Source organism: Drosophila ficusphila, unplaced genomic scaffold (assembly GCF_018152265.1).
Source record: "Drosophila ficusphila isolate 14025-0441.05 unplaced genomic scaffold, ASM1815226v1 contig_412, whole genome shotgun sequence".
In the NCBI taxonomy this organism is placed as follows: domain Eukaryota; kingdom Metazoa; phylum Arthropoda; class Insecta; order Diptera; family Drosophilidae; genus Drosophila; species Drosophila ficusphila.
This window is the reverse complement of record NW_025064326.1, coordinates 3,252,241-3,272,820: the sequence shown is the minus strand read 5'-3', so window position 1 is coordinate 3,272,820 and position 20,580 is coordinate 3,252,241. Positions and strand designations below refer to the sequence as shown.

Sequence of the window (20,580 nt, the reverse complement as noted above, 5' to 3'; positions counted from 1 at the left end):
TTCAATTAAGCCACAACTACTAAAAGGTAGTTGGAAAAGACTCATTTAATAATATCATAGAAAAAGCCACTGCCAATAAACTCCGCCACTTTTAACAGCACCTCCTCAAATCGCGTCATTTTCCAACACTTAGTCTGGAAAAATGTCACGTCGAAACGTCGAAAGCAACGACAAAAGACACAAATAATAAAGAAAAGCTTATTTTGCGCAGGCATTCGTACATTTCCAGTTACCGCAAGGCCATGCAATCGCATTCTTAGTTCGTGCAACCAAATTGTGAGATAAATTGTCGAGTTTCCAAACGCAAATACCCCAAGTAACAACAACGAAACGCAGTTTATAGGGCTACTGCATTTTTGCAAGCGTGTAAAAAGTGCGAGTGTGCAAGAAAAGAATACAAAATAAAGAGGGGCGCAAAAAAGCAGCGAAAACAACAACACACAATAACACAAAACACAAAAGTGAACACCCGCACACTCACACACACCCATACAACTCCAACGTCGAGTCAGCAAATTGTGCCACACATACAAAACGAAGAAAGAGGAAGAAGAGTAGCAAAAAAGAGGTGCCTTTACATCTCCAAAAACACCATCAACGAAATCTCTCCGAATTTCCAAAACTACGGAATGAATCGCTCTGACGGTTTGGTAAGGCGCTCGGTGAAACCCCGGGAAAATGGAGGCGCGGAGGGTGGGCTCAATGCGAATACGCCGGACGACAATCAGGATGCGATGGATGGCCTCAAGGACCAGGAGGACAATATCGACGACGGCGATTCGAAGGAAACACGACTTACGCTCATGGAGGAAGTCCTGCTGCTGGGCCTAAAGGACAAGGAGGTGGGTGTGGGGTGCACTCTTCCCGTATCTCTTATCTCGATAGGATTTCACTAATAGTTTTCCTTTCATCAAAAAGCGCTTCTTTCTACCTGTTAACTGTCATCTCTCTCGTTTTCTCTCTTTCACAACCTTTTGTTTGGCCTAAAGAGCATCGCGGTTCATCTTTAGGCAGAGGCTTATTTGAAAGGGGGTCTTAACAAAAAGTTAATAATCTGCAATAACTTTTGGTGCTCAATTGGAATTCTTAGTTTTTTCTTTGTTTGGTCTTCAGGATTTAATTTACTGTGAACCCCCCCAATCTTTGTTTTCGATTTGGGGCCACCCGTGCCTCACCATCTTCACCTCAACTTTTCCAGTTTGTTGAGCAATACACTATGAAATCTCTTGACCAGACTGGTGAGTAATGCACGATTAGCGAGAGTGCCTCAACCATTTTCCTACCAACTTTTGTTGTTGCCATAAATAATAGTGGAGACGACTCTTTAACAGCCCCTATCAGCCGTATTTTCTAATCTCTTAAACGAGACACTTGTTTAAGTACTTATTGGAACTTTTGGCTACTTGGGTAGTTTTAGTGAAGATAGCTCTAATAGGCGTTTCTCCGATTAGATATTATAAATGTGCGTAAATCCAAAAAAATAGCTTAAAATAACTTCGATTTACCATACTCTTCAAAAACTTCACTCGAGCGGACTCATCTTGAAGCTCTGAGAGCATTCCATCAAACGAGTTTTCCAATAAGTGGTTAATTTGCATACGATTGTAATATTTATAAATCTGCGTATAATTTCGGGATGATGTCCGCACAACCGAATCGGCACCATACGTGCCCCATTACGGCGAACCGGCAGATTCCCATTTTCTCCATTGAATTTGCTTTTTGTATTTCACTTGCCTCCAAGCTTTATCGCTCAATTGCTGTTCCAATATAGCATGGTACATGGTGTGTTTGTGGGTACACCACGTCTATTTGTTTTTATTGTTTTGTCCGCAGTGTATTTGTATGTGGGGGAAAAACGAGATGGAAACAGCGGGACGTGTGCTCGTTACTCGCTTTGTTTTAAAGTCTTCTTTCTTGTGTTCTTATCAGAAACATTTCTTCCATTTGGTTAATTGTTTGAGGAAGTACTGCCAAGTGCTCCAGCTCTTCATTCTGCATTCATCCGCTTCCCACTCTTTGCTAGGACTTCTTATCAGTCATACGTCATTCATTTTTCAAATTATACAATTACTTGCCTGGTGTATGAGCAGTTTAATATCTCTAAATGTCGATGATAAGCAACGTGCTCCTTTATCAACTTACGAGTGATTCACTTTTATGGGTTTTAATTTGGAAGATTTTCCAAACCGAACGATTCCTTATCATTCCTTAACACGATAATTATATACATCGTATCATAATTTTCTTTATTCAAGGCCTTTTAATATTAATAACTAGCTCTGCTTCAGTTTTGATAGACAAACTTTTGAAATAAATGTACATATACTGAAATAATTACACATTGACACTTACATTTTTTCTTATTAAGGCCTAAACAAACTCAAGTGTTTAATGTTAAATCAGCTGAACATTTTCGTCTAACAGCTTTTTCGACCCTGGCAACGACTAAATTATTCATTTATTCCACTCTTAACACATGTGAAAGAAAAGACAAAACTTTTTCATTTGTTTGCTTCGCAAATAAATTTCGAAACCTTGAATCATGGGAAAGTAAGACTTTGTTGTAGTTCCTAAAATATAAATACGTGGGTAAAAATAAAACTTAAGTCTGCTTAATTTTTAATGGTTTTTACCCTGTTATTACTAGATCAATGACCAGATCTGTATAATTAATGTTGCATTACATTATTAATTTTATTCAGGGCTACACATCGTTCTGGAACGACTGCATATCAAGCGGTTTGCGCGGATGCATTCTCATAGAACTTGGACTACGAGGTCGCGTGATGATCGAGAAGTCTGGAATGCGGCGACGTGGCCTATGTACAAGGTATGTAAACAAACAAATGCAGATGGGCATCTTTGAAATTTATTTACACTTTTGTTTTCTCACAGAAAATTGATACTGAAATCGGACCAGCAGACCGGCGATGTTCTACTCGACGAGGCCCTTAAACACATTAAGGAAACAGATCCCCCAGAGACGGTGCAGAGCTGGATTGAATATCTCAGTGGTTGATATTTAGCGACTTATTATCTTGTTGAGGACACTTAAAAATATTCTTGTTGTCCCAGGTGAAACTTGGAATCCGTTGAAATTGCGCTATCAGCTGAAAAATGTACGAGAACGTCTGGCCAAGAATCTGGTGGAGAAGGGTGTGCTCACAACGGAAAAGCAAAATTTTCTACTCTTCGATATGACGACACATCCGCTGAGCGATAATGTTGTCAAATGCCGTCTGGTTAAGAAGGTTTGTGAATAAGCCCAAAAGAAATGATTGTATGTGATCGAAAATGTGTCCCTGCAGATTCAAGACTCTGTGCTCTCGAAGTGGGTGAACGATCCCCAGCGCATGGACAAGCGGATGTTGGCGCTCATCTTTCTGGCGCACGCCAGCGATGTGATCGAGAACGCCTTTGCGCCTTTGAACGATGACGACTACGAGGTGGCCATGAAGCGGGTGCGAGAGCTGCTGGATCTCGACTTCGAAACGGAGGCAGCCAAGCCGAATGCGAATGAGATCCTGTGGGCTGTGTTCATGGCGTTTACGAAATAGACGATCCTCTGAACCTCTACGCTCCTCTCAATAGCACACACACACCCCCCAAACAAAAATACACACCTACATCTGGATTACATTTTGCTGCTTTTGTTTTAAAAACTTTGCTGTGAGTGGAACCGAATCGGGCGATAGGATTTTCTTAAATGGCAACCACCCCAAATATCAGTTTCAATAATATATTTTTTAAGCGAGACGATTAAGCAGCCATAAAGCCTATATAAATATATATGTTTAAAGAAACTGCAATAGTATCAATCAACTGCTCATTGTCCTTTAAATTTTCCTGTTCTTTTATGCAAATTTATATGCAAAAGTTTCCAACCATATTTCGTATGTTGTGTTCCACGGAAAATAGAGTTTAGTTGATGATTTCTCTTTCAATGCAAATCAAAATTTATCATAGTGAATTTGAAGATGCAGCATTGTTTTGTAATTATATATCTAACACTAATTGTAAGCGCCAACAAAAAAGCTCTGATAAAGTCTGGACAAGCTGCGTGCGAATGTCTTTTGTCAAATATCCTATATATATTTTAATTCAAATTTACAATGTGTTTTATATCGTCGCATATATTCAAGCCCTTCTTATTCGATTGCGCGACGGAAATTAGTTCTAAACTTCCGTGAGCTTCTAAAGTTTGTTTTATTCACTTCGAACATGGTTAAGCATGCACCTTTCCACACAATCAGACATTCAAATTCACACGGAGCGACATTCAATCTAGGCAATGTTTTATTTAAATTGTTATTGAATTTCGGGAACATTGAAGTTAAAAACCTTTTCTAACTGCTAAAATATATAAAAAGACGAGGAGGTAAAACAAAAGAAAGGAAAAAAATATGTAAATGTAAAATGTGCACGTCAAATAATAATAATTCTTAGATATTTAATGGCCTAATAAAATATAATACAAATATAAATATATCCATGCAACTATGTAAATTTATTGGTGGGGTACGACGAGAAAGTTGGATGTTTTACTTTACTAGTTTTCTATTAATTGGTTACTCCACATATAAAAACAATTATTTTATTTGCTTTTTAATAAAGTTTTATTCCGTTTTTCGTTCTCAATAAATGTGTTTTTCCTTCGCACAATTTTTGTTTTCCTTTTGATAATAGAAGGGGCAATATACCATATAAGTCGAGTAATTCTCACACGAAACATTTAGGTTATAATATAATAATAATCTTTCAATGACATAAAGTATGATAAAAAGCAGGGCGAAGCGCACAAGTTATTGCAAAAATACATTAAAATTAACTTCGGTTAGGCCAAAAAGGAAATAAACAAAGTTGCGATCTTATACTATCCATCATAATCATCTAGTAGTTTTCAACTGTGGGAAATTTGCAAGTAATTTGTAATTACAATTAAACATATTCATGGAATTTGATAAGAGAATAATTTTTCTAAGTAATTTCGCAGTTTATCAGTTGCCTCATTTAACAAATGTTCCGTTTTTAGCGTAGCGTTTGAAAAATACATACAAATATACATATAAAGTAAAACAATGCAAAAATGGGAAAACTTTAATAAAATTAATGGAAGAATTGATACGCTCGAAATGATAGCCATTAATTAATATATATGTATATGTATTTTCATGTAAATATAATTGAAGTTCCACCAGCTGTCGGCTCCAGTTCTTGCCCTCGATTCTGAGCCTTCTGCCCCACTTATTTGCCGAGGCGACTGCGCATGGACGACAGCCGACGCATCCGAGCCCTGTTTTGGGAATAGCTGTCCGCCCACCGCTGCTCGGGCTTGTAAGCGCCTGAGTAGCCGGCGTGCTAACTCAGCAGGTCCTTGATCTCCTTGTGCATGTGACACAGGAAATCCACGTAGCTGGCCGAGCCGTCTGTGCCGCGATCCTCGACGAGGAAGTGTCGGAACACGCTCTCCAGCTTGTCGTTTTGCCGCAACCAGGTGATCTAAAGTTAAAATTGAATCCATTAAAGGTTTCGGAAATTTGCAAAAAGGTTATTAGATACGCACCCTCATGTATCGCGATCGTTCCTTCATGATTTGCTCCAGGATGCCGTGGATTCGCTTGGCCAGCGGCGTCTCTGGCACGATGTTGAACCGCTCCAAGGCCAGTTGCTGCAGTCCCTGAACGCCGAAAACAGCCTGCACAAAGCTTGGAGGCAGTGCCTGGCCCAGCCAGACGAAGAGGTGAACTCCGTTCTCCAGGATATAGGCGCCATCCTCTTGCGTCTTTTCGTGCGTGCAGCGAACGGGAGTCGGCAGATCCGTCTCCTCGGGCACGACGTTGTGGATGGGAAGGAAACGGGGATACAGATAGCTGACGGATTGGTTCAGATCCATGGACAGGATAAACTGGATAACGTATGATCGGTCGTCCAGCGTCATGTCTGAGCCACCGGAAATAGCATCGTTTTTGAGCAAACACGAGGCGTACAGCGGCAGCAGCTTGAGGCACTCGGGAAGGATCAGCTGTCCGGCGGAGGTGGGAGAGGTGCAGTGCTTCCGGTAACAGGCCAGGATCTGTGCCGATCGATGGATCAGGTTATCCTTGACCTGCTTGGGCGTGTGCTCCATCAGCTTGAAACAGGCCTGCTTGGCAAAGAACAGCATCATGGCGTCCAAGTCGCAGCTCTTGAACACGTCCGCAATCGTCGTGGTCACCCGCAGTGCCAGATTGAGGACACGCAGTCGCCGCTGACCACTGCACGAGGTGTACAGCAGCGCCACCTGAAGGTACACGTTCTCCTCTGGCGGCAGCTTGTCGTCGTGCTTGATCTCAATGCTCACCGATTTGGTGGCGTCTGTAAAAAATAAAAAGTTATTAACTTATATCCATTGCAATCCAAGTCATGATTGCGTACCAATACTGGCCAGCTCCACATCAGTTGTGTTCGACATGAAGAAGTGACCGTAGAATTCCGTGGGTCGGACGCCGGCCGACGTACGCACCCGCATCACCGCATCGAAGGCAATCGGTCGCGAGACGTTCTTAATTATATCCTCGATCAGTCGCTTGCCATCCACATCCGCCTGGAAGTAGGTGTACTTGAACACCTCGCCACCAGTCAGCCGAGAAACCTGACCAATTGTGGCCAAATCGATGTACGCGTTGTTGAACACGAACAAGTCCACGGAGCAGCCCTGCTGAACGCACTCCTGACCCAACTGGTTATAAGCCGTGGTCTGCGGGGTGAGCACGGTTTTCTCCTTATCCGTGCCCAGAAGCTTTCGGTCATCGCGGTTCTTTAGCTTGCCGGGTGCTTCTGCAATGGGCAGCGTGGAGTTGAACACCAGCAGTTTGCCGGATGCATTGGATGCCTTCAGTGCTTCCAAGCCAGCCTGAATGGCCGGATACAGAATCGTCTCCGTTTCCTTGGTGTCGGCAAACATACGGGGAATCTCCTCCATCAGAGCGTCAATTACAGCTGCGGACTCCTCCGGGTGACACAGGAATCCATCCAGAAGTGGCATGAACATCTCCTGTACATCACCCACCACCAACATCTGCGGCTGGGCCAGACTGCTCTTGATGTTGTAGAAATGCACGGTGCTGTTGTACGTGATGAAACCCACTCGCACCTTGGATTTATCTTGTCCTTGGTCCACAGGCAAGTGCTTGAGTATGTTCTTGATCTGGGAGCACAGCAGGTGAACCAGTCCCGACTTCACCGTGTTGTAGGAGACGTCGATGACGAAGATAAAGGCAGGAATCTCCGGGGGAGTGTTATTCTATGGGAAATAAAAAGCGTAAAGGAGTTTTAAATTTGCTTTCGAATCATAAACATAAATGTAAACACAAAAAAACAAAATCTGAAGAAAATATGGAAAGGTGTTTGTCAATCTGTGGAAATCACAAACAATATGCCATATGTTTACCATATTGCTCTATTTTAACGAAAACTATTTTTAATTTCTAATATTGTGCTCTGCCCAAACTTACCCGACAGTAATCCTTAGTCGCCAAAAACTCATAAGTTCCGAGCAGCAACTCAGGTCTTTCATGCTTGTCCACACGCTGTCCAGTGTGATCCAGGTGCTGGTAGTAGTCCGGATGAACTAAAAACAACCGCATCATTATTTCAAATACTTCGTTCCTTCAATTTTCTCTGCAAATACTTACCCTCCGAAGTCACCTTGCACATCAGACACTGGAATCGTCTTCCGGCATCGACGAACTGCATGTTGGGCGACATGTACGCCTTACACCTGTTGCAGCGGATGGGTCCCATGTCACCGAAGTTTACAATCGGTGGCTCCAGCTCTCCCTCAGCAGTCTTGGCCAGCGGCGAAATGTTCAGCGTCAAGGGAAGAGCTGTGGTCTTCAGGAGATCTCCGGTATTGGGGATGCAGTAGAGCGAGGAGCGCAGAAAACGCGGCGAAGAGTTGCCTTGGTCGTGAACCACGAATTTGGTGGTTACCAATGGTGGCAGCAATCCCGGCTGATTGGTGACGAAGGGTCCGCCAGCCAGACGCTGGTTCTCGATCATCACCTGGATGGGATTGGGCATCTGGTCGGGATCGAGACGTCGAGGCTGTGGCGCCTGTTGGTACATGTTTCCTGCTCCCGGCATAGGAGGTTGCTAAACGTCATTGCAATTAATTAGCTACAAAACCATTACATGATTTGTTATACTTACATTAAAGCCAGGACGCCCTGGTTGGCCGGGAAAGCCGCCACCTGGCTGTGGTGGATATCCTGGTGCTCCCGGCTGCTGTCCCGGCTGTGGTGGATATCCTGGCATGGGCTGCTGACCCGGCTGCGGAGGATAGCCAGGCTGCTGACCTGGATAGCCTGATTGTGGAGCTCCGAATTGGGGTGGAGCTGCTGACTGCTGTCCTGGATGGAGTGGAGGTGGTGCTCCAGGGAATCCTCCGGGAGCCTGTCCTGGAAAGCCACCTGGATAGCCGCCTGGTTGGGGGGCTCCATAAGGTGCTCCGGGCTGTGGAGGCAAGCCTGGTTGGCTTTGAGGCGCCAAGCCATGTGGTTGTGGGGCAAATCCCGGCTGCTGGGGCGGCAAACCTGGTTGCTGAAATGGCGGAATTCCCTGCTGCTGCTGCCCCGGCAATCCGGGTTGCGTGTACGTAGGAGGAGCAGAGCCAGGGGGCAACTGGGGCTGTCCCGGCCGCGAACTGGGCACTCCAAAGGGACCGGCAGCAGGCTGGGATGTGGGAAGCTGTCCGGGAAGTGGGGCCTGTCCAGGCAGTGGCGGTTGACCGGGAAGAGGTGGCTGCGCAGCACCTGCTCCAGGTACCGGAGGCTGACCAGGGGCTGCTGCGGGAGTCGCAGCCTTCGGTGGCGGCATATGCGGCAATCCGGCCAAGCTGGCGCTATTTAAGCTCATCTGGTTAATCCCACTGGCTACGCTCTGTGGCGTGCTGCTCGGCGGTAGTCCTCCGTTGACATAGCCACCAGGTCCCGACGTCGGTGGCGCACCGAATGCCGCGTTGTTGTTGTTGGTCGGAGGTGGTGCCGCATTCGAGTTGAACTGATTGAAACCTGTTGGCGGCGGCGCAGCGGCAGCGGGAGCTCCTTGAGGGAGTGGTGGCTTCAGGGGATTGGCTCCACCGCCACCGCCACTCACACTCAAACCACCCATCGACGTGGCCAGCTGTAAAATAAAGGTTATAATTAGTTTCACTTGGCGTTTCTTATCTATAAGCTCAGCTTCCACTCTTCTATAATGAAATACCAGATGACCTCTTTATTGAATGAAGTAGTCAAAGCTTATCAGTACAAATTTCTAATTTGGTAGTCTTGGTTTTTTTTTTTTTTGGAAAAATGTTTGTTTGTTTTCTCTACAAAACAGTTAAATTGTCTGCCCAAGTATACAATTAAATTTGGCAAATTGGTTTAATTGGAATTGGAGACTGTGTTTAAAAAGGTATTGTCTTCTAGGTATTGAAATATATAACGACAACCTATAATAGTAAACATGTGCCGTCAATATTAAAATTGTTTTAAATTGGAATGTCAAGAATAATTGGAGGAAACTAAAAGATAAAAACTCGACAATATTCTTATCCTTTTAAAAGGGTTGCCTTAATCCTCGCCCACAATTGTACTTCACCTGCTGCTGGTAGTTGCCATTGAGGTAAGACTGTGGTGCCGCTGACGTTGGCGGTGGTGCTCCGAACTGTGGTGGGTGTTGTTGTTGCTGCTGCGGCGGAGGCAGTTGTTGTTGCTGCGGCGGCTGCTGCTGCTGCGGTTGCTGCTGTTGCGGCGGCCATCCTCCGGAAATTGGCGGCGGAGCCCCAAACTGGGGCTGCTGTTGCTGGAATTGCGTGGGCGGCGGCCCGTACATATTCGGATTCATTTCTGGCCCGGATCGGTCACAATGCCTTCAAACCGAGAGAGGGTGCTCCAAACAACTTTCACGCGAAGCGGAGAGAAAACACGGGTGGCTCAAAGTCTAAAGCCCTGGTAATTTGGCAATTTTGGAGGCTGCTTGGCCGGATTCCTGACCACAAACTCCACGATTTTGACCACTCGATGTTGACCTCCACTCTCGACCGTCGCGGCGCAAGAGTCGCTGGTTAAAAAACAAAATAAATTTCGAGCTAAACGAACTTCCACGTCAGTTCCCCAATTCGATTTTTTTGCTCTTTTTGCTGCCACGTAAACAGCGCAGTTTTCCAACACTGTCAGTGAGCGGGGCTCGGTTGCTATCGGCTAATCGATATGAGTGTTACTGTTAACAGCGCTGCTATTCGCGCTAACAGCTGCGAAGGGTGTTGTGTGCTGATAAGGTGGTTCATGCAATTGAAGTGACGTCACAAAGAAGTTTTCAAAATACAGTAGAATCCGCTTATAGCGACTTTCAAGGGACCGACGAGTTTTCGTCGTTATACCCGGAAGACGCACTAAGCAAAAGGATATAAGTGTATAAGTCTGTCTGGGGACCAATCAAGCCATCGAGTTTTAGTCACAATACCCGGACGGACACTATAAGCAGAGTCGTTATAACAGTATTCTACTGTATTGTACTAAATCATTTTGGATATTGTAGATATTATAAATATGTATTGTAATATTTGTATTATTTTTTTTAGGCTAATAACTTCAGAGAAAACTCAGGTCAATTAATTTAGAATTCTTTTATTTCTTTATTCGCGGGAAGGGAGATAAGTGGCTCGGAAATTTCCTCAAATCGACCCGCCCACGCCCTGGTGTCCAACCTAAATGTGTTTTTGTCGAACTCCACAACTGGTCTTAGGACCTTGTTAAATTTAAGACCCGTGAATCGCTCTATTTCGTCGATCTTGGCCCGATGATCACCCAACTTTCCACCCACTGAGCGGCTGTTTTCAATGATATAGCCCTCCATAAAGGGATATACTCCAGGCATTCTGCTTTCCACAATCAGAACCTTAAAATAATGCGAGGGCACTGGCGTTGGAATCCAATCAAACACCTCGTACTTCATAGACCATTTACCGTTCTCGTGGCAGAAGGGCGTGTAAATCGGTCCAGTGTAGGCATACACTGAGCCAAATTCCTGTGCCTTCGCGGATACATATTTCTCGAGATCGTTCCATATTTTTCGCTTGAAAGCCTTGCAGATCTTCATCGAGCCGCAGCTCAAGACATAGACATCATTATAGCGAAGATTTATGTTGCTATAACCACCATCATCCGACACTATCTTTTGGTAATCCCCGCGGAAGTGCTCACATATCCATCTAGGAGAGTTTGTGCACATGTCCTGCGAAACAATATAGTCCTTGTGGACGTACAAGTTCTCCGTGCTGGGTAGTCCATATTTGATTAAATCCAAAAGATCAGTTGTGGTCGCCGAATCCGTTTTGAGCATGAAAACTGCGCTAATGAAATCAAAAACGGGTGATACGACCAGCTCTCGGAATTTGTCTGCCAGTGAGGAAGAGCGATTCCACAAACGCGTTTCATGATCCGTTGTAAAGGTCGAAAACTTTTCGGGAAATTAGAGACATTCAGCTTTATTATTTCCTTGTTAAAGCTTACCATAGGATACAACTTATGACGGTGGTGGTAAATATAGGGATCCCTTCGGATCTGCCGGTAAAGTAGTCTTATCGAAGCCTCCTGCTGGACAAACGCTCCGCAAACAAAGCCTGTTACTCCTGCCAGAGCACATAAGACCCACTGATGGACTCGTGATTCGTCCATGGACATAATTTGTGTTTACAATAATTTAGAGTACTTTTGTAAGCTAATATATATATCAAGTTACGTCAGGGAATGTTAGGCCTACTTACAGAAATGATATGGAATTCGGTTTTCAAATATGCGGTTCTAAAATTCTGCACTTTAAATTTCAACCAAAATCTCGAAAAACCTGTGATTCACTAGGATAGTTGCTTCCAAATAAAGCACTTCTCCTCAGTCCATCGAAGAACTTCAGACCCGCATAGTGCTCGATTTCCCGGATATCGCAGAGAAAAGATCGGAGAGGCAGGCCATCTGGTATTGGAGCGTTCGGAAGAACATAGCCTTCCATATAGGGTTTGCCTAGATGAAGTTTCGATTCCACCATGATCACCTTGAAAAAGTGCGTTGGTACGGCCACCATGTTAAGTCCAATCATTTCGTACTCCACTCCCAATTTGCCGCCTGATCTTTGTTTGGGTTTGTACAGCGGTCCAGTGCAAACATAAACGGAACCAAATCGGTGGACAAGATGTCGAACATATCTCTCCAAGTTGTTCCACGCTCCTCGATTAAACCCCTGACCGATTTGCGGTGCTATATTAGTAAGGAAGAAGGTATCCTGGCAGTGATTCTGCTGCAAGTGATGATTTCCAGCGGCGGCCAAGTGTCCTCGATCGAAACCGGATCTTCGATAGTCTGTCAATTCTGAGCGAAAGGTGGAGGGCACACTCATGTCTGCTTGGTATGGATTGTGACCCCGTCTACTTCGGTTGGATTGGATGTTGTCCACCTGGAGATGTTCACACACCCAGTGGGCCACTCGATTTCGGCGATCATAGGATAGAACAAAGTCACTATAAAGCCGCAAGTCATCCAGACCCGGAAATCCGTACTTCATAATTTGCCTCATACGATGATCGGCATTACATTGGCTCTCAAAGAAACAAAACTTTCAAGACAAACTTCTATATTACCTAGTTGAACAACTAATACTTGAGTGCCCTTACCACTTCATTAATTTTGGGACTGACATAGTAGGCATAGGGATCCTTTTGAATTATTTCTTGTAGGCGTCTTTTGGCATCGTGGTGTTGAAAGTACATGCCACCCACAAAGGAGAGACTCAATGCAGTCACTCCCAGGACCAAACTGAATCCCAGGAGCTGCCATTTGGTGTCCATAATTAAGAACCTAAAAATAAGATCACCTGGGAAGTAAAAAGAATTGTTTGAAGCTCATATCATGGCTATCTAACGTGGTTATATCGACATTTAATTTATTTCTACAATTTATTTGATATTTTCGATGTGACGGCACCATGATTTTCCAAAGTACCAGCTACTGGACCATTTGCGGAGTTTGCTAGAGGACTATTTACTGGGTTGCTGGTTGCCACTTGGGTGTTGACAAAGTTGCGATCGAGTCCTTCGAAGAACCGAAGACCCGTGGCATTTTCTATATCACGAATATCGCTGAGAAGGGTCTTCAGATCCACATTGTTGTTCAGCGGGGAGTTGGGCATCACATAGGCCTCGGCATATGGAATGGCGTCCTCCTCGAACCTGGGATCAATGACCAGGATCTTGAAGAAGTGAGTCGGAACGGCCACCATGGTTCTCTCCTCCGTTTGGAACTCCAGGAACCAATTATTGGACTTCAGCTCACGGGGCAGGTAAATGGATCCGGTGTAGACATACACCGTTCCATGTCTTCGACTCATTTCGTTGACATACTGAAGCAATCGGTCCCACACTTTCATATTAAACCCTCTGTTCAGAAAGGGCTTTATGTTCGAGAGGAAAAACACTCTCGATGCCTCGGACTGACCGAAGGCTCCAACTGGCGTTACAGATAAGGGATCACCGTAGATTATTCTATCCGATATGTCCACCCGCTCGCACATCCACTGAACGGCGGAGTTTCGGCGATCGAAGGAGGTCACAAAGTCAAAGGTTTCGTTCAGACTTATATCGTTTGTGCTGGGAAAGCCGTACTTCATGATTCCGCCCAACTTGTGGCAGTCATCGCCCTCCTCGCTGAATTCTTTGCTGTCAGCTCTTACAGTAAAGATATTTAACTGGAAAAGAGTTTTATATTTATAATATATAATACATTTGTAATATATTCTTACCAATCCGTACAGTTTTCTTCGGATAAAGTAGGCATGAGGGTTCCGTTGCTCCAGTCTTCGAATATTTCGCATCACATCAATGTGCTGATAATAGGCTCCCAAAGCAAAGAAAGAGCCTGCAGTGGCCAGGATACCAAGAATGCCCCTAACTGGCATTTGATCCATTAATGTATCAACCAAGAGAATTTGGAGTTGGAAACCAAGAAGAGTTGTTAAAAAGCCTCAATAATATATAGGGTGTGTTGTCAATAAATCCTATGAGTTGTTTGGGAAAACCAACTTTGTTGTGCATTAAATTTCGAAATACCCGCTCGAAAAACCCGACTCTTCCTGCAGTTAATCTTTAAAGTTTTCGTGTCCAAGTTCAAACTTGGCTGCACTTGCCAACTACATTAAGTCAATAGAAAAAGTTGCAGTCATCGTGGCAGAGTCAAAAACTAAAAAGTCCTTAGGACAAAACAGTTCCCATCCCCGTTTGCCAGTTTCTGCCCCCTTGAACCACATAATAAGCGTTTTTGGGGCTATGCCTGACTAAACTGAAAGCGGCGTCAAGATTTATTCTCAAAATCTCGTCGTACTTTGTTATGCTTAAAAATGTTAGTTGTGGATTTACAGTTTTCCGTTTTTGACCAGAAAAGTTTTCACCCTGCGGAAACTTTGGGCGGTGAAGTGATGGAAAAGTGGAAAGGATTTACTGGGGAGGAATGCTTTTTTTTTACCAGTTAAAGTTTTATTGTTTAAATAATTTTATATTTTTTAGATAAACCTTTGGTAAAAGGTAGCCTTTTATTTAATTAAGGAAAGGAGCCAAGATGCACTAACTTTTGGTATAGAGAACTGTTACTAAGTCACCAATTGTCCTTTGATTCCCCCCAGCCCCAAAATGTTGACTCCACATCCGATTCCGTTTCAGTTGGCCGTGAGGCATTGCCAATTAATTTCCAACATCTAATTGGTGGTTGGCCAAATTTATTGCCCCCGAAGGGAGAAGGAGGCAGTGCACAGTGGTCCAGCCCGTAGGCCAAAAATAAAAAAACCAAAGTCCAAATTTTGACTTTAAATGTACCAATTCTTATTTATAATTGGTCTAGCTATTTGAATTTATTCATCTTTTTGTTTTGCTCTGTCTGTCCGCTTCAAGAATAGCATCGAAAGATATAGCATGATATTCATTGTGTATTGCAGCGTAAGCAACGGCAAGTGAAGCTCTCCGCAACAAATTTGTTAAACATTTTTAAAACAAGTGTTTGTGCCATGGAAGTGATTAATATTTTAAAGAAAGGTATTAACTTTCTTTTTACAATAAAAAGTATATGTAGTATTTGTTGTGTTTTGTGTAAATCATTGTTGTATTTAGTACATAATTGTGAACGTTTTTAGTTTGTCTTTTCTGTGTTTGGTTAGAGTTTTAGTTGTGATGGCACTCTTTGGCATTCACAAATCTTTTTGTATAATATTCTTAAGCATTTTAAGAATATAAGAAAGTTTAGTTCAAGTGCCGTAAGGTGCCGTGCGGCTTGCAAAATACAAAAAGGTAACCTAACCTCAATTCATTCATTTGTCGAATTGTTACTACACATATATGTAAATATTAAAGGGTAAGCATATAAATTAAAAAAATGTATTTATTTTATGTTCGTTTTTGTAAATTACATTTATAATTTCTGTCATTATTATTTTAAGGCGAAATAGTTTCCCGGCGAAAACTCGTTTTACACTGATTGTTCCTATGGCAGCTATAACCTATAGTATCCAGATTTATATACGGTTATATACGAAAATTTCCAAATTATTGTTGCATCAAAATAAAAAACAATAGTTTTTCATATAAAAACTGAATATCAGACCGATTGTTCATATGACAGCTATATGATATAGTTGCCCGATCTGGCTGATTTTTACATATTATTTTAGGATAAATATAAAAAAATTTTCTGCAAAGTTTTAAGTCCCTACCTCAACTAGAAGTATTTTTGGCCGCTCTCCCCATACAAGCCGGACCACTGTGCAGTGGGGCGTGTTTGCCGTGCCCCTTGGACCAGTTTGCATATTGATTGACGCCCGGAGGTCCTTTTTGCCAATCTAAGGTGCATATACCTCGTCAAGGGTTCGCGTCTCCTCCGTTTTCCCTCCGCCGATTTTCTAATCAACGAGGCTCGCCCAAATTTGCATAATTAAAACGATTTCATGTGGTTCAGGTGAGAGGCGCGAAAATGCCACGCCCCCCGGCCCAATTTTCCAGTTTCTTCTTTGCCAGCCAAAAACTGAGTCGCTAAGTGACTGCAAATTTGTCGCCTCATTTGAGTTTGGATTAATGAATTATGCACTCGGGGCTGTTTAATTAGGCGAGCTTCGAATGTGATTAGGGCCAGGCAATTAGCCGATAGGACTGAAAATTTCCAGGATCTGCGATAATCGTTTGCTGACTGACAGCCATAAAAATGCGGCCCCAGGATTTGAGAAAAAGCGAAACTCATTACGGCTGCCTTTTTTTTGTTGATTGTACATCAGGTCGGTCAACTTAATGGGGTAATTAACTTATCTGGGTTAGAAAGGGCAAAGCGGTTAAAATTTTATGTGTTTTTCATTCGCGGCATAACGGAAACATTTGCCAGGCGATGTCAATTAACGCCAGGAGGTTTATAAATTATATATAAAGTTTGTGTATCCCAACAATTTGTTTGCTATTTTGAGGGAAAAAGCAAAATTAAAAGGGTTATGATTGTGTGAGAAAGAATAAGATCCAAGCAAAGTTATTTTTTTAACAATTACTGATAAGTACTTCTTTTAGGCAAAATAATTACAAAAAAATATTCTATGCATTTTTAAAATATTTTTATTTTTTTTCTGAAATGTTTCTCATATACTTAGCTATATATTTTTGGTTATTACCTATTCCCTGCTTAATCGATGACCGTCATTAGGAAATTAACACTTTTGCTTCTGGCGCTGCTCCCCAATAATTATCACATTCTTGAAAGAACGAGAGTGAGAGAAGATGGGGGAGATCAGTTATCACTTAAGGGAAAGAGAGACTTGGGGTCGCCACGCTCATCACTCCGAAATGGAACTCGTACCGCTCGGCGATCGCCGGTCGGCGGAGCGTTTTGTCAGTTAGTTGGGAACGCACCATCGAGCGGATCAGATCAGCTGCTCGTCCCGCCGGAGAGCTGAGATCCATAACGGTAGAGATCGGTAGAGTCATCGCACGCACTAATCACTCGATCGGTCAGAAGCCCCTGGGGAGATCTTTGAATAACCATGATCTCGCAGCTGGGACGAATTAGCATTATTGCTGCGGTGCTTTTGGCACTTGTGCTTGTCGTTCTTGGTGAGAAATAATTCGAGTTTTAAGGGTCATAAGGTGTTGTGGTTTTATAGTTTCTTATAACAGTGTCATTACCTTCTCCAGCTAGCAGTGCAGAAAGCAATGATCTCAATCCGAATGCCGACTGCAATCACACTTTGGTCAAAAAGAAGACTTTGGGGGTGGACCCCTCTTTCTGGAAGAAGTTCTTCAAGCACTGGATACCCTTCACCAGTTCGAGGGGTAAAATGGAGTTCCTGCTCTTCAAGAGGGACTTCGTCGATTGCGGAAAGGAATTATTCGTTGGCAATCTCGATAACCTCAAGAGCTCCGGTTTCAATGGACGTCACCAAACGAGGTAAGGGGATTTCCTGGTTGATTCAAGCCCCAGATTGCAAGTCGAATGGGGAACTTTTTTTAGGGAAGTGATTGTGCAACAATCATTTCGTTTTCGATTTAACAGTGGGATAATTACTCAAAGCTGTGCAAACTGTTTGACACAAAGCAATTGACAGTGTATTCAGTATTCCCAATAAAAGGGTTATACGTCAGCAGCAAGCAAATTAATGAGAGAGCAAAACACCAATCTAATGAATAGAACCAAAACAAATATTTACCTAATTCTCTCGCCAAATGATTTAATTTTTATATTTCGCGACTAACACGAAAACAGGTTTCCCTGCTTCATATTTATATTTTGGCGCTGAGCTTTCGTTTGGGTTATCGCAATTTCAGTCATTGCCATTTGACTGACCCTAAATAATTGCCCATTAAAATTAATACGTATTAACAAGTCAAGAGATAATTATTGCAAATTTTATAATAGACAACATTGCTACACAGATTTTGCATTAAAAGAGCGATAAGATAACATGAGGAAAAGATAAGATCGATATAGCAATTTTTATTTATATTCTTTTAAAAATTAATAACATGCACAATTTATGAACTAAGATGAATGGGTTTTTACAAAGATGTCTCAATGTTTCAACTGACTTCTCTGCTTTTCAGAATTGTTATTCACGGCTGGATGAGTCAGAGCAAGGGATCCCACATTCGCAAGATTAAGAACGGATATCTGAGCCTGACGCAACCGGGAATCAATGGAGAGCCCGCCCTTTACGAGGACTTCAATGTGATCGTCTGCGACTGGAGCAAGATCTCCACGAATGTCAACTACTACGAGGTGGCCAAGACGGTGGAGGACATGGGCGCCCTGCTGGCGGATCTGGTGCGGTTCCTCAACCAGGAGGCGGATATGCAGTTCGACGACGTCTACGTGATTGGACACTCGCTGGGAGCTCAGATCGCCGGCAGTGCTGGCAAGCAGATCCTGCCGTTCCGGTTCAACACCATCTACGCCTTGGATCCGGCGGGTCCTCAGTTTAGGGATAAGACCGATGAGTACCGAATCGATGCCAGCGATGCCTCCTATGTGGAGTCCATTCAAACGAGCGTCAGTTTCGGTTTCGAGAAGCCCGTGGGACACGCCACCTTCTATCCGAACTACGGAAAGAATCAGAAGAAGTGCTACGTATACGGATGTTCGCACAAGAGATCCCATGATTATTTCATAGAGTCCCTCACAAGTCCGGCCGGATTTTGGGGACCCCGTTGCGAACGTCGTGACGATGGCACCTGGATTCTCCTTCTAAGCGATGGGGAATTCCGGATGGGCGGGGAACCTTCCATTCCAAAGAATGGAACTTTTTATGTGAAAACCTACGCGAAACCTCCCTATGCCATGGGTCACAGGTGGCAAACGGAACCTCCACCTCGTGAAGATGGGGTTGAGGATTCCTCAGAAGAGTAATTTTAATTTACAATGCCTGCAAAACTGTATATAAAATCGAGTGAGAAGTTAAATTATTTTATGTTTGTGTTTTAAATAAGAATAAAGATCTTTGTTAAGTGTATGTTATTCAGAAGTCTTTGAATTCTTTTGATTTACATATATTATAAAAAGTGGTATGCAAAGTTGAAGTAAACTAATTATTTTTAAAACGTGTAATGATTAACGTAGGTGGCAAAACATTTCGAAGGAAATACCAATTACTGGCTGTGTAAAGTTGGTCTGTCGGAAATTTCTATTAGTATCGAAGCTTTGTAGAAAGTATTTATACCTAAAAAATACGAAAGCCTGAGCCATTCTGTCGCTGATTTCAAAAAGAAAATGTTCCGAGCTCAACGTTTCTGCATTTACTTCGTAGTTTTCTTGGTTTTGGTCGCTGCCAGACCTAAAATGAGTTCGAATAGGAATCTAATTCGGTTGCAAGTGGTCACCACTGAATACTCCACCATCACGACAATTAAAGCCACATCTAAAACACCGAATGAGGACTCAGATGAAGATTCCCACTCTGAAATTGACTATAATTATTATTATTATTCAAGCGAATCGTAATGTTGCTAAGCCCAATAGCAGTTTACTTATTGTCAAAATTAACAAGCTACATCGGAAAAGTTTTGAAATTTCATATTGGTGAAAATGAATTCGTATTTTCTCCAATGCCTGACTGTTCTCAGTCTGGTAATGACTATTGTGGCTTTTCCAATACCGAAAGATCCGCTGGCTTTGGCAATTGCCACCGAACCTGATATGGATTTTCCGGATATTGATCTTTGGATGGCTTAAATGGTAAGTGACTGGTTTTTCCCTTCAAGAATTCCTTATTAAATATTTTAGTTTCAGAATTTCCGCAGCCACTGCTTCTACTCTTCTTTTTGGTTCTCCACATATTTGGAACAAAAAATTTAATTAAAACAAACAATATGTTACCTAAATTGTTACTGCTGCTTTTGGGGCAGGGTGTGCTGTACGAAATTGCAGTTTGTGGGCCACAGGCCGCGGCGAGTTGTTGTTAATGCATTTACTCGGCTTAATTAGTTGAGACTTTACATTATTCATACGCCACGTGTGACCAGCGGCCACCCACTTTCCGCCCGCCCAGAGTGCTGATGCCTGCCGTTTCCTTCCTTCCCCCGCCTCCCGACAGCATCATAATTTTCACTTAATTAAAGTTGTCGTTGTTGTGGGTGCCGAGTTTTCGGGGTTTCCCCGGGGAGAAGTTAAAGAGTTGTCGAGGTGCATTCGAGTGTGAAGTTTAGGGGAGTGGCAAGTATATGGGTGTATATACCATCTGATGCTTTGGCTCTTAATTTAATCCATTCCATCTTCGAAAGTTGAGGAATGCTTAGGTGGAAGTTAAAAAAGTGTTAAGTGTCTAGTGACTGTAATTAAAACTTTCGTAGAAGAGCACAAACTTGTTACTTAAATATTTATGGGGCATAAGAAAACTTTAGCATCACAACATAGCTCAAGAATTATTAACATATCCTAACAAATCTCTTCCATTCCTGAACTCAATTTTTAAAGCAACTATCTGAGCCTTAAAATTCTCCTTTATTTGCCCAAGGCCAAAAACGTATACATTCATAACCCGGCAACTGCACAAAGT

General features: G+C 43.0%; 6 protein-coding genes and 1 long non-coding RNA gene across 7 annotated transcripts; 3 read left to right on the top strand and 4 right to left on the bottom strand.

Moving 5' to 3' along the window:
- The first annotated feature begins 110 nt into the window (after positions 1–110).
- Positions 111–3,825, top strand: LOC108092390 (Golgi phosphoprotein 3 homolog sauron). Its single transcript, XM_017191951.2, has 5 exons — positions 111–842; positions 2,706–2,833; positions 2,899–3,017; positions 3,079–3,254; positions 3,312–3,825. Exons 1-5 carry the CDS (start codon positions 630–632, stop codon positions 3,558–3,560), a joined length of 885 nt encoding a protein of 294 aa, XP_017047440.1. The 5' UTR covers positions 111–629; the 3' UTR covers positions 3,561–3,825.
- A 775-nt stretch (positions 3,826–4,600) lies between these two features.
- On the bottom strand, positions 4,601–10,194 carry LOC108092388 (protein transport protein Sec24C). The gene is made up of 7 exons (XM_017191948.2): positions 9,625–10,194; positions 8,194–9,165; positions 7,677–8,136; positions 7,497–7,612; positions 6,418–7,285; positions 5,567–6,357; positions 4,601–5,502 (listed from the first exon to the last, which is right to left on the bottom strand). Exons 1-7 carry the CDS (start codon positions 9,868–9,870, stop codon positions 5,362–5,364), a joined length of 3,594 nt encoding a protein of 1,197 aa, XP_017047437.1. The 5' UTR covers positions 9,871–10,194; the 3' UTR covers positions 4,601–5,361.
- A 442-nt stretch (positions 10,195–10,636) lies between these two features.
- LOC108092572 (endonuclease G, mitochondrial) lies at positions 10,637–11,781 on the bottom strand. Its single transcript, XM_017192212.1, has 2 exons — positions 11,538–11,781; positions 10,637–11,484 (listed from the first exon to the last, which is right to left on the bottom strand). Exons 1-2 carry the CDS (start codon positions 11,706–11,708, stop codon positions 10,642–10,644), a joined length of 1,014 nt encoding a protein of 337 aa, XP_017047701.1. The 5' UTR covers positions 11,709–11,781; the 3' UTR covers positions 10,637–10,641.
- A 69-nt stretch (positions 11,782–11,850) lies between these two features.
- LOC108092574 (endonuclease G, mitochondrial) lies at positions 11,851–12,909 on the bottom strand. The gene is made up of 2 exons (XM_017192216.2): positions 12,692–12,909; positions 11,851–12,633 (listed from the first exon to the last, which is right to left on the bottom strand). The coding sequence occupies exons 1-2, from the start codon at positions 12,863–12,865 to the stop codon at positions 11,851–11,853; spliced, it is 957 nt and encodes a 318-aa protein (XP_017047705.1). The 5' UTR covers positions 12,866–12,909.
- Positions 12,910–12,935: 26 nt separating this feature from the next.
- LOC108092573 (endonuclease G, mitochondrial) lies at positions 12,936–14,080 on the bottom strand. Its single transcript, XM_017192215.2, has 2 exons — positions 13,816–14,080; positions 12,936–13,761 (listed from the first exon to the last, which is right to left on the bottom strand). Exons 1-2 carry the CDS (start codon positions 13,978–13,980, stop codon positions 12,967–12,969), a joined length of 960 nt encoding a protein of 319 aa, XP_017047704.1. The 5' UTR covers positions 13,981–14,080; the 3' UTR covers positions 12,936–12,966.
- A 2,865-nt stretch (positions 14,081–16,945) lies between these two features.
- On the top strand, positions 16,946–19,038 carry LOC108092583 (phospholipase A1). The gene is made up of 3 exons (XM_017192228.2): positions 16,946–17,146; positions 17,228–17,480; positions 18,134–19,038. The coding sequence occupies exons 1-3, from the start codon at positions 17,077–17,079 to the stop codon at positions 18,933–18,935; spliced, it is 1,125 nt and encodes a 374-aa protein (XP_017047717.1). The 5' UTR covers positions 16,946–17,076; the 3' UTR covers positions 18,936–19,038.
- A 503-nt stretch (positions 19,039–19,541) lies between these two features.
- Positions 19,542–19,906, top strand: LOC108092348. The gene is made up of 2 exons (XR_001771432.2): positions 19,542–19,760; positions 19,815–19,906. It is a non-coding gene; the product is annotated as an uncharacterized LOC108092348 (long non-coding RNA).
- The last annotated feature ends 674 nt before the right edge of the window (positions 19,907–20,580 follow it).